This window comes from Gymnodraco acuticeps, unplaced genomic scaffold, assembly GCF_902827175.1.
Source record: "Gymnodraco acuticeps unplaced genomic scaffold, fGymAcu1.1, whole genome shotgun sequence".
Taxonomy (NCBI): domain Eukaryota; kingdom Metazoa; phylum Chordata; class Actinopteri; order Perciformes; family Bathydraconidae; genus Gymnodraco; species Gymnodraco acuticeps.
In genome coordinates, this window is record NW_022991212.1 from 26,224 (window position 1) to 46,133 (window position 19,910).

Sequence of the window (19,910 nt, forward strand, 5' to 3'; positions counted from 1 at the left end):
ATCAGCAACAATTGAGAAGAACATGCATGTTTAAATCTACAAGGACCTTTACAACAAGATAACTACCTTCCACTATGGCACAAAACCTTAAGATGTTCATTAAAGAATGCTTAAATCTATATGTTCTTGTTCTGTATCTCTAGTATGAACTTCTTAGTCTTCACCTGTGCAGTTAAAACAAGCGATTTAAAAGGTAGCAAAGTTTTAAAGCTTCTGAAAAATAACCATTCTGTTGGTTTAAGTCGATGTGTCAAGTTAAACGGTTGAGTCTTTCTTCCCTGGTAACCATGACTAACCATCCCAGTCCTTCACTGCTGTGAGAGCTCCATTCAGCAGACATGGCAAACAGTAAAGATGTCATGTGTTTGCCGTGCTCTGGTCATTGTACTGCTGTCCGTTTGGATAAGTATCTCCGGTAAAGTGTGGACAGGAAACTCAGACCTGGTGATATATACTGTATAACAAGATGCACCACTTCCCCCGATCACTATTTGTTGTTATGGTGATGGTAGTGGGCTACAGAGGGATAATAAGGTGAGAAAATAGCACTGTGTTATAAATCGTGTGCGAGCCGACACTCTGCGAGTACAGGCAATCTTCACGGGTATTATCTGAGGAAAACAAGTGAGAGTTTGAATAGATCTAGAGTAGTGATTTACTGGCCTTCAGTATTCATGCTTCTCAAGAACCACTGATCCAAAAAAACTTCACACACACTTCATTGGTTCCTCAGCAATACACCCACCAAGTGTAAAGTCTGACACACTCCATCCATTTAAGTTAGATAAGTGGAACTCACCGTTTCGTTAATTCGTTCAATTTTCTCCCCAGCATCCACTATTTCTATCTCTTTCTCCATCTGTCCTTCCAAAGAAAAAGCACTCTTGCTTCCTAAAAAACACTTAAACCTGCAATAGCTTTGCCTCTTATCATCTGTCCTCTCCTAAATTGCTATCCTCTTCCTGATAATTGTTTGCAAAAGTCGAGTGCTCTTGAGACCAGATCCAGATTAGTTTTCCACAAGTAAAGTAAGATTGTCAGAGCCATAACTTCCCCCCCTGGGTTAAGTGTCCCAGTAGAGTAGCTTTGTTGATGTCAGAGTATTTTAGATTGAGGTTCCTTTAACAGTTTGGTGTGTCTGTTCTGAGCTACTGGTGCAACATGACTCTGAAGACATCCTGCGGAGAGATAAATCATCTCATTAGCCGACAAAACACTAAATTGTCGATTTCAGGTGATTTTACACGAGTGAAAACATAGTTACATTGACATGTTTTGCTAGTCGATGCCCCTTAATACCACACACTAGCTCTTTATGTAAATAAAATATAGAACAAATATGAAATCAGTGAGTCGGTCACTCTATAGGGACATTGCTTGGGAACCGAAGGGTGCTAGTCCCAATCTGATGCATGCTTTTATATAAATATGTGTCTTAGTCCTAATATGAAAAGATCCTGTGAATGAGTGTGCATTATAATATGTATATTTAATAGCAGACAGAACTATATTTCCCATAGGGGATTAATAAAGTGTCTCCTTCTTCTTAATCCCCCTAATATGTTAAACCTGCAAAAAGCATGCAATGCAGGAAGTGTTTTTCAAAGCGATTTTTCACTCACTTCATACTGCAGCTAAAATCAACACCATGAGATCAAATACAGTAAGGGTGCAATACGACAGCTAAACAATAAGCTCACCATGAAGCTCTGTAAAGCCAAGAAGAGCCGCATATCCATGACTATAACACTGTGTGTTCATAAGTGTGTGGCGCAGTGGATAGAGTCTTGGTGTTGGGATAAGGGGGGCACAGGTTCAAACCCCACTGCAGTCAGCATGTCGTTGTGTCCCTGAGACACTTCTCCCCAAAGTGCTCCTAATTGTCCACAGTATTGAGTATGTAAATCGCTTTGGATAAAAGCGTCTAACATGTAATAAGTACGTCTCTCACAATTGTTGTATTGGGGTTTTATTTATTAGAACTGTAAGAGAGACAGTTCATGGTATATGAACACCATTAAAAATTAAATCAATGGAAAAACATGGGAACATATTTGCCATGTTATCAACCTGCACCATTTATATACATGTCCCTAGTTAGAGAAGCTGGTCTTTATAATGACTGAACAAAACAAGGCCCTACAGTATTGAGGATAAGTGGGTGCATTGTGCAGATTGCCATGAAGTGAAATTACCCTCATTATTGTTTTCTATGAATCTCTGAGAGCAGATATGATGAGGACAGATTGTTTGGTACACTGTGCATCTCTTGTTATCTTCTCATACTTGAACCAATTACTGAACAATTACATTGCCAGGTGAGAATGGCTTCCAATATTCCAGCTCACATTCAGATGTTGTTTTCTTTGGGAAATCTCATACATACAGTATGTTATGTAAAATAGGGTGGTCCTTAGTGACATGTACATTTTCTAATTGATTTATTTTAAGCTCCAACCACCGGAATTCGTTTTGATAGTCAAGAAAACTCTCCTGGTGAATGTTTTCCTCAATCTGACATCATGTACGCCCCCCTCATCGACCAGCTGCTGCAACTGAGGCTAAACTTCCAGGTCGATGAGGGGGGGGGGTACATGTTGTCAGATTGAGGAATACATTCACCAGGAGAGTTTTCTTGACTAATGGAATGAATTCTGGGGGTTGGAGCTTAGACTTTCCCACTTTCCATTTCAAGGACCACCCTAATGTAAAATTAATTGATTGCCATTTTCTACATTACATCTAGGCCTATATTACAATGTTATTAGAACCCATATTACACCATGATTACACCCATGTTACACTATTATTGTACTCATATTACACCCATATTATACCTATATAACACCCTTATTATACCCATATTACTACCATTATAACACCATTATTATACCCATATTACTACCATTTTACACAGTTATTACACCCATGTTACAACACTATAACACCCAAATTATACCCTTATTGCACAGTTATTGCAACCATTTTACACATGGACACAGTCTTTAAAATGACTATCAGGGTTCATACACTTTTTCACCAATGATTTTCCATGACTTCTCCAGAACCTTTACCTTATTTTCCATGACCAAAAAAATTGCTCTCTCAGCGGTTCCACTGAAAATGGTTTATTTTAACATGGAACAGGAAAATAAGGTCTGCATATGAAACACGTTGTGCCTATCTAAAACAAATCCAATAGGCTTACTAGCTTCTACACGCTAAAGCAACTCAAATCTCTCACCAGCAAAACACCTCGTCAGTTAAAGGCCATTTTACGTTTAATTACTATACGATACAGTAATTATCATTATAGTATTACTATTTTGGCGATTAGCTAAAATATAAATGATATCTGATCCAACTTTAGTTACATTTCCATGACTTTTCCTAAAACTTTGTGAAAGATATTGTTTTCCATAACTTTTCCAGGGCCTGGAATTTGCATTTTGAATTTCCATGACTTTTCCAGGTTTTGAATGACCGTAAGAACCCTGGACTATAGTATACATAAACCATTAAAGGGTTAACCTGCATCACATGGTTCCAATACAAAACTCAATCTACAGTTTCAAGGACATTGTTTTGCCCTTTAGATTTCCATCTTGTACGAACAGATAGACGTGTGGGAAGAAAGAGGGGAATTGTAGTGGTGATAAAATGTCTTATTGGAGCCATTACAGAGTGTCATGGTAACTTGGTTTTTTCATCACCAAGCTGGGAGTTTTCCCTCGCTCAGCTTCTCTTGTGTCCGTTATCATATCGCTTTCAATCTTTCTCCCTCCCTCCCATCTTCCTTCTGCATTCGCTCTTCCCATTCAGTTCCAGTGTTTGTTAAGGAGCCAGTAAAAGTGGCACCAGCAGCTGTCCAAACACTGATGACCCCCCGCTGTGTGTGGAAGACCCCCCTATGGTCCCGGTTGATTTCTTGCTATTATAACAGCTTGACGTTTTATTTTTTTTTAAAACACGACTGTTACCATGGCACCAAGGAATGGAAAGGGCAGAAGAAGTTGAAGATGGAGGAAGAAGAAGGTGGCAAATTAGGAGAAATCTAAAGAAAGCGTGCTGTAAAATAACTAGAAGATAAAACTAAAAGCGAGAGGATGAGTAATGTAGTCAGAATTTAAACTAAAATAAATGACATTCAAAGGATAAGTGGCTCCTTATTTTCATCTAAAGTAACAGACAGAGAATCAGCACTTTGGAAACAGGGCTGGAACAGAGGGGATTATGGGTAATGCTGCAATGATCTGTTTGGTGTTTCAGCCAATCAGAGACAGGTTCTGTATATATCTGAGACCTGTGATATATTGATGAAAAACAGTCTAATAGGAGACCTTAAAACACAAGAATGTGAGTAAAGAAAAACAGTAGTGAAGTTATTAATCAGGTAGCTCTCAAACAAAGCTAACGTCAATGAAACGGTGAAGTATGTTCCCACACCTTCTTCACACTTAGGATATGAACCAACAATTATCCAATTATAGCTAACAAAAAAGCATCGAGTCACAGTAATGTTGAGGCAAAGGACACCAAGAAAGTGTTGATCCAATGGAAGCAAGAGTGAACGAAAATATATAAAATACAGAAGAAGTAGTCTCAATATTCAGGAAGTACAACTGATACCAAGAGGAGATACGATTCAAACAGGAGCGTTTGGAGAAGCATCTAGAACGTAGAAAAGTCTATATGAAAACTATTAAAAACGACATTTCAAGACTTGTCCTCACCAAGTTTCTGGACTTCTAATGAATGGGTGCTTACTATTTACGGTTGTTAAACATGTGGCGAACAACTCCCCATTATGTATGGACCTAGATGGTGGACATTATGCAAGAACAACTCAAGCTAATAACATACCTAATTTATTTCATTTAAGACATTGTATTCATTATTTTCTCTTGGGTGAGATGGCCTTGAATCGCGAACACTTAAGGCACGCACACACCAGGCCGATTATCGGCGTCGGTGGGCGTCAGGCTGACGATGAGCGTCGACACGCCCTACTCAGATTGGTGTGTCCCGCACCGTCGGGTCTTTTCAGCCGGGCCGATACCTTTTCGGCTGAAAACTCAGTCGGCAAAATAAATCACTCTGATTGGCTGTTCAGCTAGCGAATCAGTGCATGAGAAGCGAAACGGAAGTGAGGGACCCAAACAAACGATTAAGAAGGCTAATCTGAGATGTCATTGAACTCCAGCTCTCGACACAGGTTCGGGAAAGCCCCGTGAGCTTCTCGCTGTAGAGTGAAAATGGCACACGCTATTTGTTTATATCACGCAGTCTGTTCTTCTTCTCTCGGTTATCACGCAGTCTGTCTTCCGGTTGCCTCTTTTGAATGACGAATACACACTACCGCCGCCTGCTGGTAAGGAGAGGTATTGCCACTCACGCATGCGCAGTTCGTACGTGCTTCTTGGCCGTCGGCTGAAGGCTTTGCGGTGTGTTCCAGTGCGACACATGGCCAAGACGCGGAGACGTGAGGCGACGCAACAGTCCGGTCCGTCTGTGTCAGTTCTTTGGTGTCAGCTTGGTGTGTCCCTACCTTAACGGTCATGTACTGTGGACAATACCCACAGGAGCAGATTCAGATGAAGTGTCTTGCCCAAGGACACAACGGCTTTACAGACGCAGCGGCGGCGGGTTTCGAACTGGTGTTCCCCAACGCCCCCTTGTCTGATGATCAGCGCACAGCCCACTGCGCCACTCTGTCCCTAATATAAGGGACTTAGAGAGCCGAACGCTATATCATTAATCGGTATTTTGACAAAAACTGGTGAATATGGATTATTTAGTCTATCACATTGACTTCTACACATTCACATGGGTTAAAAGACTGATAACTGAGAATAAGTACTTGAGTTTGAACTAGTGCTACACCTTTTACAGTGCAGTAGTACTGTCTGGCACTCTAGGGGTGTTTTTGTATTAAAAAGTTAATGATATGTTGTCCAAATAACATCATAATCAGCCTCCAAAATCTACCGTTTGCAATTTAGCATGTGCTGTAATTAATTAATTAATCTGAGGCCATGGTTCTCAGCAGGAAACCGATGGACTGTCCACTCCAAGTAGGGAATGAGTCCTTACCCCAAGTGAAGGAGTTCAAGTATCTCGGGGTCTTGTTCTCGAGTGAGGGAACAATGGAGCGTGAGATGGGCCGGAGAATCGGAGCAGCGGGAGCGGTACTGCAGTCGCTTTACCGCACCGTTGTGACGAAAAGGGAGCTGAGCCAGAAGGCAAAGCTCTCTGTCTACCGGGCCATTTTCGTTCCTACCCTCACCTATGGTCATGAAGGATGGGTCATGACCGAAAGAACGAGATCGCGGATACAAGCGGCCGAGATGGGTTTTCTCCGCAGGGTGGCTGGTGTCTCCCTTAGGGATAAGGTGAGAAGTTCGGTCATCAGGGAGGGACTCGGAGTTGAGCCGCTCCTCCTTCGCGTCGAAAGGAGCCAGTTGAGGTGGTTCGGGCACCTAGTAGGATGCCACCTGGGCGCCTCCCTAGGGAGGTGTTCCAGGCACGTCCAGCTGGGAAGAGACCAAGGGGTAGACCTAGGACCAGGTGGAGGGATTATATCTCTTCGCTGGCCTGGGAGCGCCTTGGGATCCCCCAGTCAGAGCTGGTTGATGAGGGGAGAGGAACGTTTGGGGCTCTCTGCTGGAACTGCTACCCCCGCGACACGACCACGGATAAGCGGGAAGAAGATGGATGGATGGATGGATGGATGGGACTGTAGGGCATGACCTTTAGCACTGGACTTTTCGAAGAGGAGCCGATGGCCCTTTTACATACTCTAAATTTAAATGTTTTAATACAGAAGTCATCAAGTTTCTCTTTAATCTTAATTCTCTTGGACTCTGAGGTATTTCTTTTATTTTCAAAGAAGCCATTTTGTGCTTTTTTGGGTTTGAGAAATGGAAGGAGAGAGATAGAAAGAAAGAGAGAGAAAGACACAAATGGACATACTGTAGAGACAGAAATGGACGCGGGAGAGAGAGAGAGAAATGGACAGAATTTGAATCAAAGCAGTAAAGGTACACCCTGCTTTCTTTCATACGTGTGCACCAGCTTGTTTAGGTCCGTATAGATGGGATGTATCATCGTCTTCCTTCACTCGACATCCTCCTCAGTGTGTATTTATAAGAGTGTGTGTCATCTTGTACGATTGTGAACGGCAGCCATGCTTTGGCCGCTGCTTCAGATGTAATTTGTGTCATCGCTGCCGTTATGGTGTGATTTCAAGAGCTTAAGGCAACAGCTGTTCTCTGATGCTCGGACTGTAGTGGCTGCATCACATTTACGTCTGTCTCAGTTCATTGCTGTCTCTTCCTGTCTGTTTCTCTGTCTCTATGTTCATTTCTCTGTCTCTTCCTGTCCATTTCTCTGTCTCCATGTCCATTTCTCTGTCTCTTCCTATCCATTTCTCTGTCTCTATGTCCATTTCTCTGTCTCTATGTCCATTTCTCTGTCTCTATGTCCATTTCTCTGTCTCTATGTCCATTTCCCTGTCTCTATGTCCATTTCTCTGTCTCTATGTCCATTTCTCTGTCTCTTCCTATCCATTTCTCTGTCTCTATGTCCATTTCTCTGTCTCTATGTCCATTTCCCTGTCTCTATGTCCATTTCTCTGTCTCTATGTCCATTTCTCTGTCTCCATGTCCATTTCTCTGTCTCCATGTCCATTTCTCTGTCTCTATGTCCATTTCTCTGTCTCTTCCTGTCCATTTCTCTGTCTCCATGTCCATTTCTCTGTCTCTTCCTGTCCATTTCTCTGTCTCCATGTCCATTTCTCTGTCTCCATGTCCATTTCTCTGTCTCTATGTCCATTTATCTGTCTATTCCCGTCCATTTCTCTTTCTCTATGTCCATTTCTCTGTCTCTATGTCCATTTCTCTGTCTATTCCTGTCCATTTCTCTGTCTCTATGTCCATTTCTCTGTCTCTATGTCCATTTCTCTGTCTATTCCTGTCCATTTCTCTGTCTCTATGTCCATTTCTCTGTCTCTATGTCCATTTCTCTGTCTCCATGTCCATTTCTCTGTCTCTATGTCCATTTCTCTGTCTCTATGTCCATTTCTCTGTCTATTCCTGTCCATTTCTCTGTCTCTATGTCCATTTCTCTTTCTCTATGTCCATTTCTCTGTCTCTATGTCCATTTCTCTGTCTCTATGTCCATTTCTCTGTCTCTATGTCCATTTCTCTGTCTCTATGTCCATTTCTCTTTCTCTATGTCCATTTCTCTGTCTCTATGTCCATTTATCTTTCTCTATGTCCATTTCTCTGTCTCTATGTCCATTTCTCTGTCTCTATGTCCATTTCTCTGTCTCTTCCTGTCCATTTCTCTGTCTCTTCCTGTCCATTTCTCTGTCTCTATGTCCATTTCTCTGTCTCTATGTCCATTTCTCTGTCTCTATGTCCATTTCTCTGTCTCTTCCTGCCCATTTCTCTGTCTCTTCCTGTCCATTTCTCTTTCTCTATGTCCATTTCTCTGTCTCTATGTCCATTTCTCTGTCTCTATGTCCATTTCTGTCTTTGTTTCTTTATCCATTTCCATCTCTTTATTCTTTATTTACACGTCTGTCTCTCACTGTCCACCGCTGTCTGTTCTAGTCCATTTTTTGTCTATGTCCTTGTTATGTCTTTCTCCATCCATTACTGTCTTTTTCTGTCCATTTATGATACTCTCAATATTTATTTGTGTCCCTCTCTCCACCCATTTCTGTCTCTTTTTGCCCATTTCTGTCTTTCTTTCCATCCATTTACTGTCTCTTTGCGTCCATAGCTGTCTCTTTCTGTCCATTTATATCCTTCATTGTCCATTTATGTCCTTCCCTCCACCCATTTTTGTCTCTCTCTGTCCATCACGGTCTCTGTCTATCAATTTTCTGTCTCTTTCTGCCCATTTCTGTTTCTTTCTGTCCATTTGTCTCTTTCTGTCCATTTATATCCTTCCTTGTCCATGTATGTCCTTCCCTCCATCCATTTTTGTCTCTCTGTCCATCACGGTCTCTGTCTATCAATTTTCTGCCCATTTCTGTCTCTCTGTGTCCATTCCCCAAATTCAAAAAGAAAGCCTAATAGGGCTTCTTTCAAATAAAAAAAACACCTCGGAGAATCGAGATTAAAAAGGGACTTGGAGAACTTGTGAATTAAACCCATGGAAGTATTTAAAAATTAGGAGACTGTTAAAAAGCTCATCTGCTCGGCTTCAACACTAAAATAATAATGACCTTGTCCAACTGGTTCAGTATCCTTTTAAAGTAAACCAGCCTTAATTGGCAGCGATTCTGAAGATCTGAGGGCTGTAATGAAACTAGATTAAATCCAGTGCCTAAGAGTCAACTTTAATTAATTACAACACATGCTAAATTGAAAATGGTAGATTTTGGAGGCTTATGGACAACTTTGAATTAAAAAACACCCCAGAGTCCCAGACAGTCAAGTACACAATTAACGAGACCACTACGCTCGTTAAAAGCTTCAAACTCAAGTCATTTCTCAAGCTTTCGGTCTTTCTAACTCGTGTAAATGTGTAGAAGTCAATGTGACAATCCGACAAAAGAAACCATAATTCACCATGACAGCTTTTGTATTAATGTTGGTTAATCATATAGTGTCTGGATCTCTAATTGCAGAGGAAATTACTTATAGAAAGGATCATGTGATTAGACTTATCACGACCAAATCTGTGAAAAAATATGGATTTCAAGAGAAGCTCTAATTAGAGTTAAAAGTAGAAAAGCATGAGATCATTTTGACAGAAAACAGAGGGGGGTTTCTTAATTCATCCAATTATAAGTTCAGAATCTGGCGTTCGTTTCAAGTCATTTTTCACTCATTAAAAGCTTGTTTTGATCTTTAAAATTAATAAGTTTCATCGTCTACAATTAGTAAGAAAGAAATAAACATGTTTCTTCTAATTAAACATGTGGTTACTAATGAATACATGAGTTATTATGCAACGGTGCTCACTCCATTTGGGTTGAATTGGCTCACACAAAATAATGAGATGACACCCAGACAATTTCCTCTAGTTTTAAGGTGAACTTCAATTCTGTTTCCTGTTATTGTTACACATACCACTGCAAACACACACGACACACACACACTCTCTTCCCTGCAGAATACACTGTGTGTGTGAGAGGTTTCCTACCAGAAGGGGCATGGCGAGGTCAGCGAAGTAGACGAACGCTGCTCCAAGTGTGAACCCCACCGCCACAGGGACGAAGGCAAACGAGCCATATTTCCCAGAATCCTCGGCCATGCCGATCGCCGGCGCCAGCAACGACCAATAAGAAGCAGCCAGCATCACCTGAGAGATGAGAGGAAAGAGAGAAATTAGATAAGATGAAACCATCGTGTGTGTGTGTGTGTGTGTGTGTGTGTGTGTGTGTGTGTGTGTGTGTGTGTGTGTGTGTGTGTGTGTGTGTGTGTGTGTGTGTGTGTGTGTGTGTGTGGACACATGAGGAAATGCAACACACACCAGTTGGAATTGGTATAATCATAAAGGGTTTATTTTAAATAACAGGGTAAACAAAGTGGCAGGCACGCAGCCTGGAACAAACAAAAAGGGCAAAAGGCACAGGTTGATAAATAACCAAACAAAAGGAGGACTCTAAAAAAGGAGTCTAATTACATGCAGGGAAAATAAATAATAATACACTAAATAAGGAACGAAACAAAACCTCCCTTTAACAGAACAACAAAAGGATTTTGTACAAAAACACAGCTAAACTAAAGGCAACCGTCACAAAATCCTCAACTACTCTACGCTCTAACTAAGCTACTCTACGCTCTAACTAAGCTACTCTACGCTCTAACTAAGCTACTCTAAACACTAACTAAGCTACTCTACGCTCTAACTAAGCTACTCTACGCTCTAACTAAGCTACTCTACGCTCTAACTAAGCTACTCTAGACACTAACTAAGCTACTCTAAACACTAACTAAGCTACTCTACGCTCTAACTAAGCTACTCTAGACACTAACTAAGCTACTCTAGACACTAACTAAGCTACTCTACGCTCTAACTAAGCTACTCTACGCTCTAACTAAGCTACTCTACGCTCTAACTAAGCTACTCTAGACACTAACTAAGCTACTCTAAACACTAACTAAGCTACTCTACGCTCTAACTAAGCTACTCTAGACACTAACTAAGCTACTCTAGACACTAACTAAGCTACTCTACGCTCTAACTAAGCTACTCTACGCTCTAACTAAGCTACTCTACGCTCTAACTAAGCTACTCTAGACACTAACTACTCTACGCTCTAACTAAGCTACTCTAGACACTAACTAAGCTACTCTAGACACTAACTAAGCTACTCTAGACACTAACTAAGCTACCCTACGCCAGAGTCCTGCACGGGTCTGATTTTCAAGACCCGCTCCCGCCCCGAACCTGCCCCGAACCTGTCCTGCTCTACGCTCTAACTAAGCTACTCTAAACCAGAGGTTGCGCTAGACTTTTTCGCTGCCCGTCATTTTGACGGACAGGATCGTAACATTTCCGTCAAAATCCATTATTACCCGTTGGTCTGTACACAACTGACGGGAGGGGGGGGAAGAGCACGCTCGTAAACTGTCAACAGGGGGGGGGGGATTAGCGCTGGTGTTATGCCGTGACTGCTTTCAGATTTTTCCGTCATTGTCAAAAGAATTCCGTCTTAGACGGAATATATTCGGTTAACGTGACCTCTGCTCTAAACACTAACTAAGCTACTCTAAACACTAACTAAGCTACTCTACGCTCTAACTAAGCTACTCTAAACACTAACTAAGCTACTCTACGCTCTAACTAAGCTACTCTACGCTCTAACTAAGCTACTCTAAACACTAACTAAGCTACTCTACACGCTCTAACTAAGCTACTCTACTTACGCTCTCAACTTAGCTACTCTAAACACTAACTAAGCTACTCTACGCTCTAACTAAAGCTACTCTACTGCTATCCTCTAACTAAGGCTACTCTCGCTCTAAACCTAAGCTACTCTAAACACTAACTAAGGCTACTCTAAAACACTAACTAAGCTACTCTACGCTCTAACTAAGCTACTCTACGCTCTAACTAAGTCTACCTACCTCTACAGCTACTCTAACCTCTACTAGCTACTCTACGCTCTAACTAAGCTACTCTAAGCTCTAACTAAGCTACTCTACGCTCTAACTAAGCTACTCTAAACACTAACTAAGCTACTCTACGCTCTAACTAAGCTACTCTACGCTCTAACTAAGCTACTCTAAACACTAACTAAGCTACTCTAGACACTAACTAAGCTACTCTACGCTCTAACTAAGCTACTCTAGACACTACTATTACACAATATCACACGGAGATGTACACAGGCTTTGTAGTCATCTCCAGCAGGTGTGCGCTGGCTGTGCGCTGCGATTGGAGGGCGTCGGGTCCGGCGTGCTCCAATCACAATCTTCGGGGCGGACCAGAGGCCTGTACTACGAAGCAGGATTTTCGCTTAGCCGGATAAATTCAGGGAAAACTCGGGGTTTCCGGTCCTACGAAGCTAGTTCTCTTTTTAGCGGGCTAGATCTCCATGGTAACTGATGCTGAGCGGCTAACCTGCCCCGGAGCAGGTTAGGTTGCAGACTAAGAGATCAACTCAGTGAAAGCACTGCCTGCTGACCAATCAGAGCTCAGTGTGCAGAGTTTAAAGCGATCAAGTCATATTACAGGAGAAAGGAAATACAGAAAAGCTGCCGTTGCAGGAAAGACGGCCGGCAAAAATCACCGACTGTGTGAACGTGAAAATGAATAGATTATCACCTCCATCTTCAGAGCAATCTGACTATTATAACATTAGCGTTAAGAAAGCTTACTGAAATATCTGCCACAACATAAGTAACCGGATCAAAGTAACATTACTTACAGTCCGCGGCACTGTGAGTGCAGACGTCGATGTGTCCCATTATCATTCATATCATATCACATCATAATATATCATATATCTCCTGATCTGAGTCAGCTGAGCCGTATCTGGCCGTGCAACACTCACAGTGTCACATACTGTATGCAGAAGTATTATTTTAAGCAACACATTAAGTTGACAAAACACTCGAGTCAAATGTAATGAAAGTCAGATCGTGTTTTAGACGGGGCAGTGATATCATAAACCTGTTAATGTACGCATTCAAACACTTGTTCTGTTCCCAGCTGTATTCACCTTGCAGCTGCAGCTCTGTGGCTTTGATCCTGGATAAAGTGTTTAAGTCATGGATGTTTAAAGTTTAACTTCTTCATTTTTGACTAGTATTAAAGTTCACTTTTCATTCAGGAAGTATGACGCTGAGCTGTCAGTGCGCTTCTCCATGTTTGTGATTGGTCGAATGCTCCAGATACCACCCCTCTCATGTGAACACCTAACTAGATAGGACACGGCTGGCTTGAGCGATCCACTTGATAACCCGCATTGTAGGACAGTTTAGCGACAGCGCGTATGTTTTGGATTAGGCCAACCGGCTAACTCAAACATATCCAGGTTAGGTTGAACTAGATTCGTAGTACAGGCCCCTGGAGGTGGCAGCCAATGACGTGAGGGCAACTGCACAGCTCATTTACATAAAACAGAGTTAACAGGACCGGAGAGGCGACGGCCGTCACAGTGTGTGTGTGTGTGTGTGTGTGTGTGTGTGTGTGTGTGTGTGTGTGTGTCCATATTTCTATACAAGTGCTATGTCTTTCTTTCAGCTTCATGTATGCAGCGTATCTTCAGCGTCTGTTGTTCATCACTCAAAGTAGCTTCCTGCCAATCTTGAGTCTGATTGGGCTCAGCTCCTCACCACACACACACACACACACACACACACACACACACACACACCTATCAGCACAGGATAAAAGAGTGTGTGTTCACTCCTGCCAATCAAAAGTAATGGAGGCTCATTGTCAGTCTGCAGAAGTCATACACTGCGAGAAGCAAATCTAGTCAGAGACACAGAGAGTATGATTGCAACTCAGAAACTGGATCTTTGGGAGCGGAAAACTTGTGAATTATGTAAAAACTCTAAAGTTTAGAAGTTGAATCACCAACGTCTGGCAGCAATCACATCCTCGCCATGATTGCAGGGAATTGATACCGTCCTGTTTTCCATCGACACTATGACCTACAGTTGTAGGAAACTAATCTTGTTACTGGCAACAGAAATAAGGCGATGATATTGAAGAAAAGCTAAAAGCAACTTAACACAAACTGAACTCACTAAGAATCTTAGGGTGCGTTCACACCTGCCTTGTATCGTCCGGTTGAATCGAACCCTGGTGCGTTTAGCCGCTTGGTTCATTTGGGTCGGTGTGAACGCAGTCCTCTGAAGTGAACTAAACAACCGGACTCTGGTCCGCTAAAATAGGTGGTCTCGTAGCGCTTGCTTGCGAACTCTGGAGCGGTTCATTGCTGGTGTGAACGCAGTCCGCACCAAAACATAGGAAGCGTGGTATTTACGTGTCACAAGAACGGGGATATCTTCAAAATCTTTAGCGAAAGAGTCTTTCAAGACATCCGCGGTTGTTCATTTAAAGAGTGAAGCAGAATGAAGTGTTGAACAGTGTCGTGTGAAGTAAAGATTCTCCGTCAGCTACATAAAAGTCAGAGCCACCTGTCGTCGGTGAAACCTCCTCCTGACTGCAGAACGTCTCATTATGTGTTATACTGTTTGATCTGATTATATAATCATATGCGCGGGCCGCTAGAGTCTGTTGATCTCCAGATTAACAGCAGCATGAGAATAACCTGCAGAAAGTGCCGATGCTCCATGGCGGAGGCTCCGGTAGAAATTGCCGGGATTTGCGTTTTTACCCCCTTAATGTCTGACCAATGGGTGAACAGCATTTCCGAGCACATGACTTGTGTTTAAAGTTTATAGTCCGTTTGAGTTTTGCCGTGTGAACGCAAACCGAACCTTCTGGAAAATGAAACGATGGAACAAACTGTGGTCTGGTGCGCACCAGAGAGAGGACTATTAGGTGTGAATGCGACCTTAGAGATGTTTTAAGTATCAGCATTATAAAATAATGACTTCGGGTCGTGGCTGAACCTGTCTCTGCGGTCCTGCCTTGGGTCTCGTCATGCTGCTTCCCTGATGGCTTCCACAGGATTGTAGCTGACATCCTCGTGGATTCATCTTCTTATTACAGACACATGCATTTCCTAACATTCGGTCTATATGCTGTAAAATGTATTATCTCTTCGATTTACACACGGCATCTATTGCACGTCTGTCCGTCCTGGGAGAGGGATCCCTCCTCTGTTGCTCTCCCTGAGGTTTCTCCCATGTTCCCTTTAAACTGTGGGTTTCTCTGGAAGTGTTTCCTTGTACGATGTGAGGGTCTAAGGACAGAGGGTCTAAGGACAGAGGGTCTAAGGACAGAGGGTCTGAGGACAGAGGGTCTAAGGACAGAGGGTCTAAGGACAGAGGGTCTGAGGACAGAGGGTCTAAGGACAGAGGGTCTGAGGACAGAGGGTCTAAGGACAGAGGGTCTAAGGATAGAGGGTGTCGTTTTTTTCTCATACTGATATTCTGAACAATCTGTGCTGTTGTATTTGCTGTAAAGTGTCTCTACTGGAGGCTATTTTTATTATATGTACAGCACTTTGGCTCGACCAAAAATCGTTTATACATAAAATAAATAAATATATATATAAAACTTGATTTGATTTGATTTAAAATGGTGCAGGAATTAGTCCTAAACCTGGAAATGAGTCTTCTTTCTAATTTGAGCAATTCTGTCTTTCCTCAGGTTTTCAGTTTTATGTTTCAAGTTTGCTTTTAGTGTTAAAAGTTACTATTGAGTGTTTCATATTTACGAACGTTGGGATTTTAACCTGTATATGTAACATTTCTAGGAGTACCAAGTAATTCATTAATCAATATCTTATTTATTTATTTTCAAGTTGAGTACAATCCAATTCAAACAAATGAGTTTTAATTATTGATATTAATATTTTGTTTCCTTATATTTATAATCATATTATCCGCTTCTCTTGTGCACCGTTTTAGTAAACGGACTGGATTTTGACGTGTTTTTGTACTGAAGATGTAGTCAGTATTTCCTCTAAGGCTGGACTTTAACAACCATGTGCAGAAAGAAAATAAATATATGTTCCCGTTCGCACAATTAAATTAAACTTCTCCTAACGACCCCCCGTGCATTTTCCTTCACCTGCAGCAATTTCACCTGAACTCATTCTTCTATAGCGCACTGCTGGAAACCACTTAAGGGCAGCTCCGTTTACATAGGCCTCGTTATGGCACTAAAGCAGCAGCTTGGTTAATAATTGGAGAGCTGGTTTCCATTCTATACTTATTCACTTCACTTCCAATTACCCATGAAGGGAGTGGTTCCAGCATTATGAGATTCCCAGTATACTCGCTATACATGGTTATATGTCATTTTCTCAACCTATACCTTCCTGCACTAACACCTACTCCATAATCACACAGAAGGATTCTTGAGGGGATTATTTGTATCTTCCTCACCAGCTTTTCTACGTACTCCCTCTCTCCGTGGTCAAGAGAACAATCCGGAGAACATTGTGTACTTCTGTGCAAATTGAGTGACGATGGGGAGCCGTTGAAACTTTAATGAACAACAATTCAGACCACACATAAGAAGAGCACTTCTGGAAACTGCCATGCCTCGGAGGTGAAGAAAAAACTTAAACGAATATAAATTAAGACTATTTATTTTAAAGCACTATTTGTGTTTTGCAAATACTTCAAAGGAAGCAAACAAGTGGGAGAAAATGCATGACGTTAAATCTACTTACATCTAATAATGTAAGATGGTCCATTTTTCTTTCCTGTAGCTGATATTTAGTCTAAAAATACACTGGAAAATGTGCTTAAAAGCCTCTAATTTGCCTGAAAAGTAGACAAATGGAAATTAAGCACAGTCCACAGCATGGTTTTTTACAACATGCTATTGTTTTGTTTGCTCCAAGTACAACAGGAATGGTGAGTCTAGGGTTAGGGTTGAGTCTAATACAATGTGGTTTCAAAATAAGGAAAATATGGGCGCTTAGTGTAGGGTTCGAAGCATAAATGGGTAATCTCACCTGCTGACAGTTACAAATGGCAGAGAGGAATCACAGGTTGAGATATTTTAAATCCAATTGGCAGGAACAACAGATCACTTAACCCTACAGAGAACCTCACATCCATTATGCAAATATGTGAAATAAGAGGCCAACGGGAAGCAGGAATCTCATGTATGAGCCCAGCTCCCAGTAAACAAAGCACTCAATGGCTGCTATTCAAAAAGGCAGTGGGATTATTCCATTGGATTTTGGGTTATTGCAGAAAATAACAAACATTCATTATACTTTCATGTTTTGTTCAGCAGGATAATCGCCACATATTAACATCACTTTATGATTTATATGAAGTAAAAAGCTAATGTTGGGCTATAAAGGAACTACAGCAGGGTCACATGACTTCACGTCACCACCGCTAAACTAAAGGCGGCTAATGTTGGGCTATAAAGGAACTACAGCACGGTCACATGACTTCACGTCACCACCGCTAAGCTAAAGGCGGCTAATGTTGGGCTATACAGGAACTACAGCACGGTCACATGACTTCACGTCACCACCGCTAAGCTAAAGACGGCTAATGTTGGGCTATAAAGGAACTACAGCACGGTCACATGACTTCACGTCACCACCGCTAAGCTAAAGGAGGCTAATGTTGGGCTATAAAGGAACAACAGCACGGTCACATGACTTCACGTCACCACCGCTAAGCTAAAGGCGGCTAATGTTGGGCTATACAGGAACTACAGCACGGTCACATGACTTCACGTCACCACCGCTAAGCTAAAGAATGCTAATGATGGGCTATAAAGGAACTAAAGCACGGTCACATGACTTCACGTCACCACCGCTAAGCTAAAGGTGGCTAATGTTGGGCTATAAAGGAACTACAGCACGGTCACATGACTTCACGTCACCACCGCTAAGCTAAAGGTGGCTAATGTTGGGCTATAAAGGAACTACAGCACGGTCACATGACTTCACGTCACCACCGCTAAGCTAAAGGCGGCTAATCTTGGGCTATAAAGGAACTACAGCAGGGTCACATGACTTCACGTCACCACCGCTAAACTAAAGGCGGCTAATGTTGGGCTATAAAGGAACTACAGCACGGTCACATGACTTCACGTCACCACCGCTAAGCTAAAGGAGGCTAATGTTGGGCTATAAAGGAACTACAGCACGGTCACATGACTTCACGTCACCACCGCTAAGCTAAAGGAGGCTAATGTTGGGCTATAAAGGAACTACAGCACGGTCACATGACTTCACGTCACCACCGCTAAGCTAAAGGCGGCTAATGATGGGCTATAAAGGAACTACAGCACGGTCACATGACTTCACATCACCACCGCTAAGCTAAAGGGGGCTAATGTTGGGCTATAAAGGAACTACAGCACGGTCACATGACTTCACGTCACCACCGCTAAGCTAAAGGGGGCTAATGTTGGGCTATAAAGGAACTACAGCACGGTCACATGACTTCACGTCACCACCGCTAAGCTAAAGGGGGCTAATGTTGGGCTATAAAGGAACTACAGCACGGTCACATGACTTCACGTCACCACCGCTAAGCTAAAGGCGGCTAATGTTGGGCGTGATGGCGTTTATTCTTCTCATTTAGACACAGTTTTTAAATCCACCAGTGTGATATTTACTGATATGTTTTATGTCGCAAAACAAATATTTTCCAGCTTAACCACAGACCTTATTTCAGGCGTCTGACTACATTTAATTGAGGAATTTAATTAAGGACATAAAATTAAAGCTTTTGAGATTACCTGGGGGAAACTTCAATTTGCTTCGAACTACCTTCCTGTGAATTCCCAAACAATATAATTCCTCCTCCATTTGATTAGCCGTCTCATTTGTTTGCCCTTCCTTTATGGTGACTTGCTTTAATTTGCGTTGGCAGCTGATACACTCCAGGTTAAATCCACTATCTCCAGTCTTGCTTATTAAGTCTCAACAGAGTTTCAAGGCTATTAGAATACCTGTCTGAGACAAATCCCAGCACCCAATTACTGCTGTTCTTCTTTTGACTCAGGGCCAAACAATAATCCATATGTGACTAGTTTAAGACGGAAATATGGATTACTGTGTCATAGAAATATCCCTGTTAACATGCAGAGCTGGAATTCTAATGTATGCATAGGGATATGCAAAAGAAGGAAATTGCCTGAGTGAACTACAACTCTTCCTAGCCTGAAAAAATAAGATGTACAGGCCCTAGCAAAGGTAGCTCAAGCCATACATGATATATAGAGCGAAACACAGGATCTTCCTCTGGACTGTTGAACTGTATATCTACCAAATGTACAATGGAGAGTCATGGAGGAAAAGTCTTTAACTATTTTTAACCACACTAATAGTGACTGTTGGTGGCTCCATTTTGGTCCATACTGAAATATTTAAGGAGCTGTACTCATGAATATAACACAAATCGAAACTAAGGAAAAAGTCAACAAACAAAAACAGTTCTCCAATACCGGAAACACGCAGCTGGCTTCAAAATTACCATTTAAATTAAAGTGTAATCACTGATACATTATATTAATTAATTGTGATTATACTCCATCCATTCTAGCCATAATACAGGAAGCTTTTCGTAGATTTTGTCACAGGTTTCATATTTTCCACTGCAAAGGACGTTTTGTTTTTGGTTCCGTTTGTTTTTGCCTGTTTGTAAACTAAAGGGAATAACCAGAAAAAGATTGGCCCTATTTTAATGAAATGCGGTTGAAGGGCCAATGATTAACCAATTACATTTTTGGAGCTGAACCCTAACTTTGAAACATTTTGTGTTGTCAGAATAATTGGCATATTGGTTTCCAGAAGATGAAAATCCTGAGAAACAGTT

The 19,910-nt window shown here is 41.9% G+C and overlaps 1 protein-coding gene across 1 annotated transcript in view; it reads right to left on the bottom strand.

Annotated features, from left to right (window-relative positions):
* Positions 1–9,957: 9,957 nt before the first annotated feature.
* The window catches only part of slc39a11 (solute carrier family 39, member 11), a 40,787-nt gene continuing 30,834 nt past the window's right edge, over positions 9,958–19,910 (bottom strand). The window contains exon 4 of the mRNA XM_034238643.1: positions 9,958–10,317. Coding sequence (XP_034094534.1) covers positions 10,054–10,317 — 264 coding nt within the window. The 3' untranslated portion in view covers positions 9,958–10,053. The remainder of the gene's footprint in view (positions 10,318–19,910) is intronic.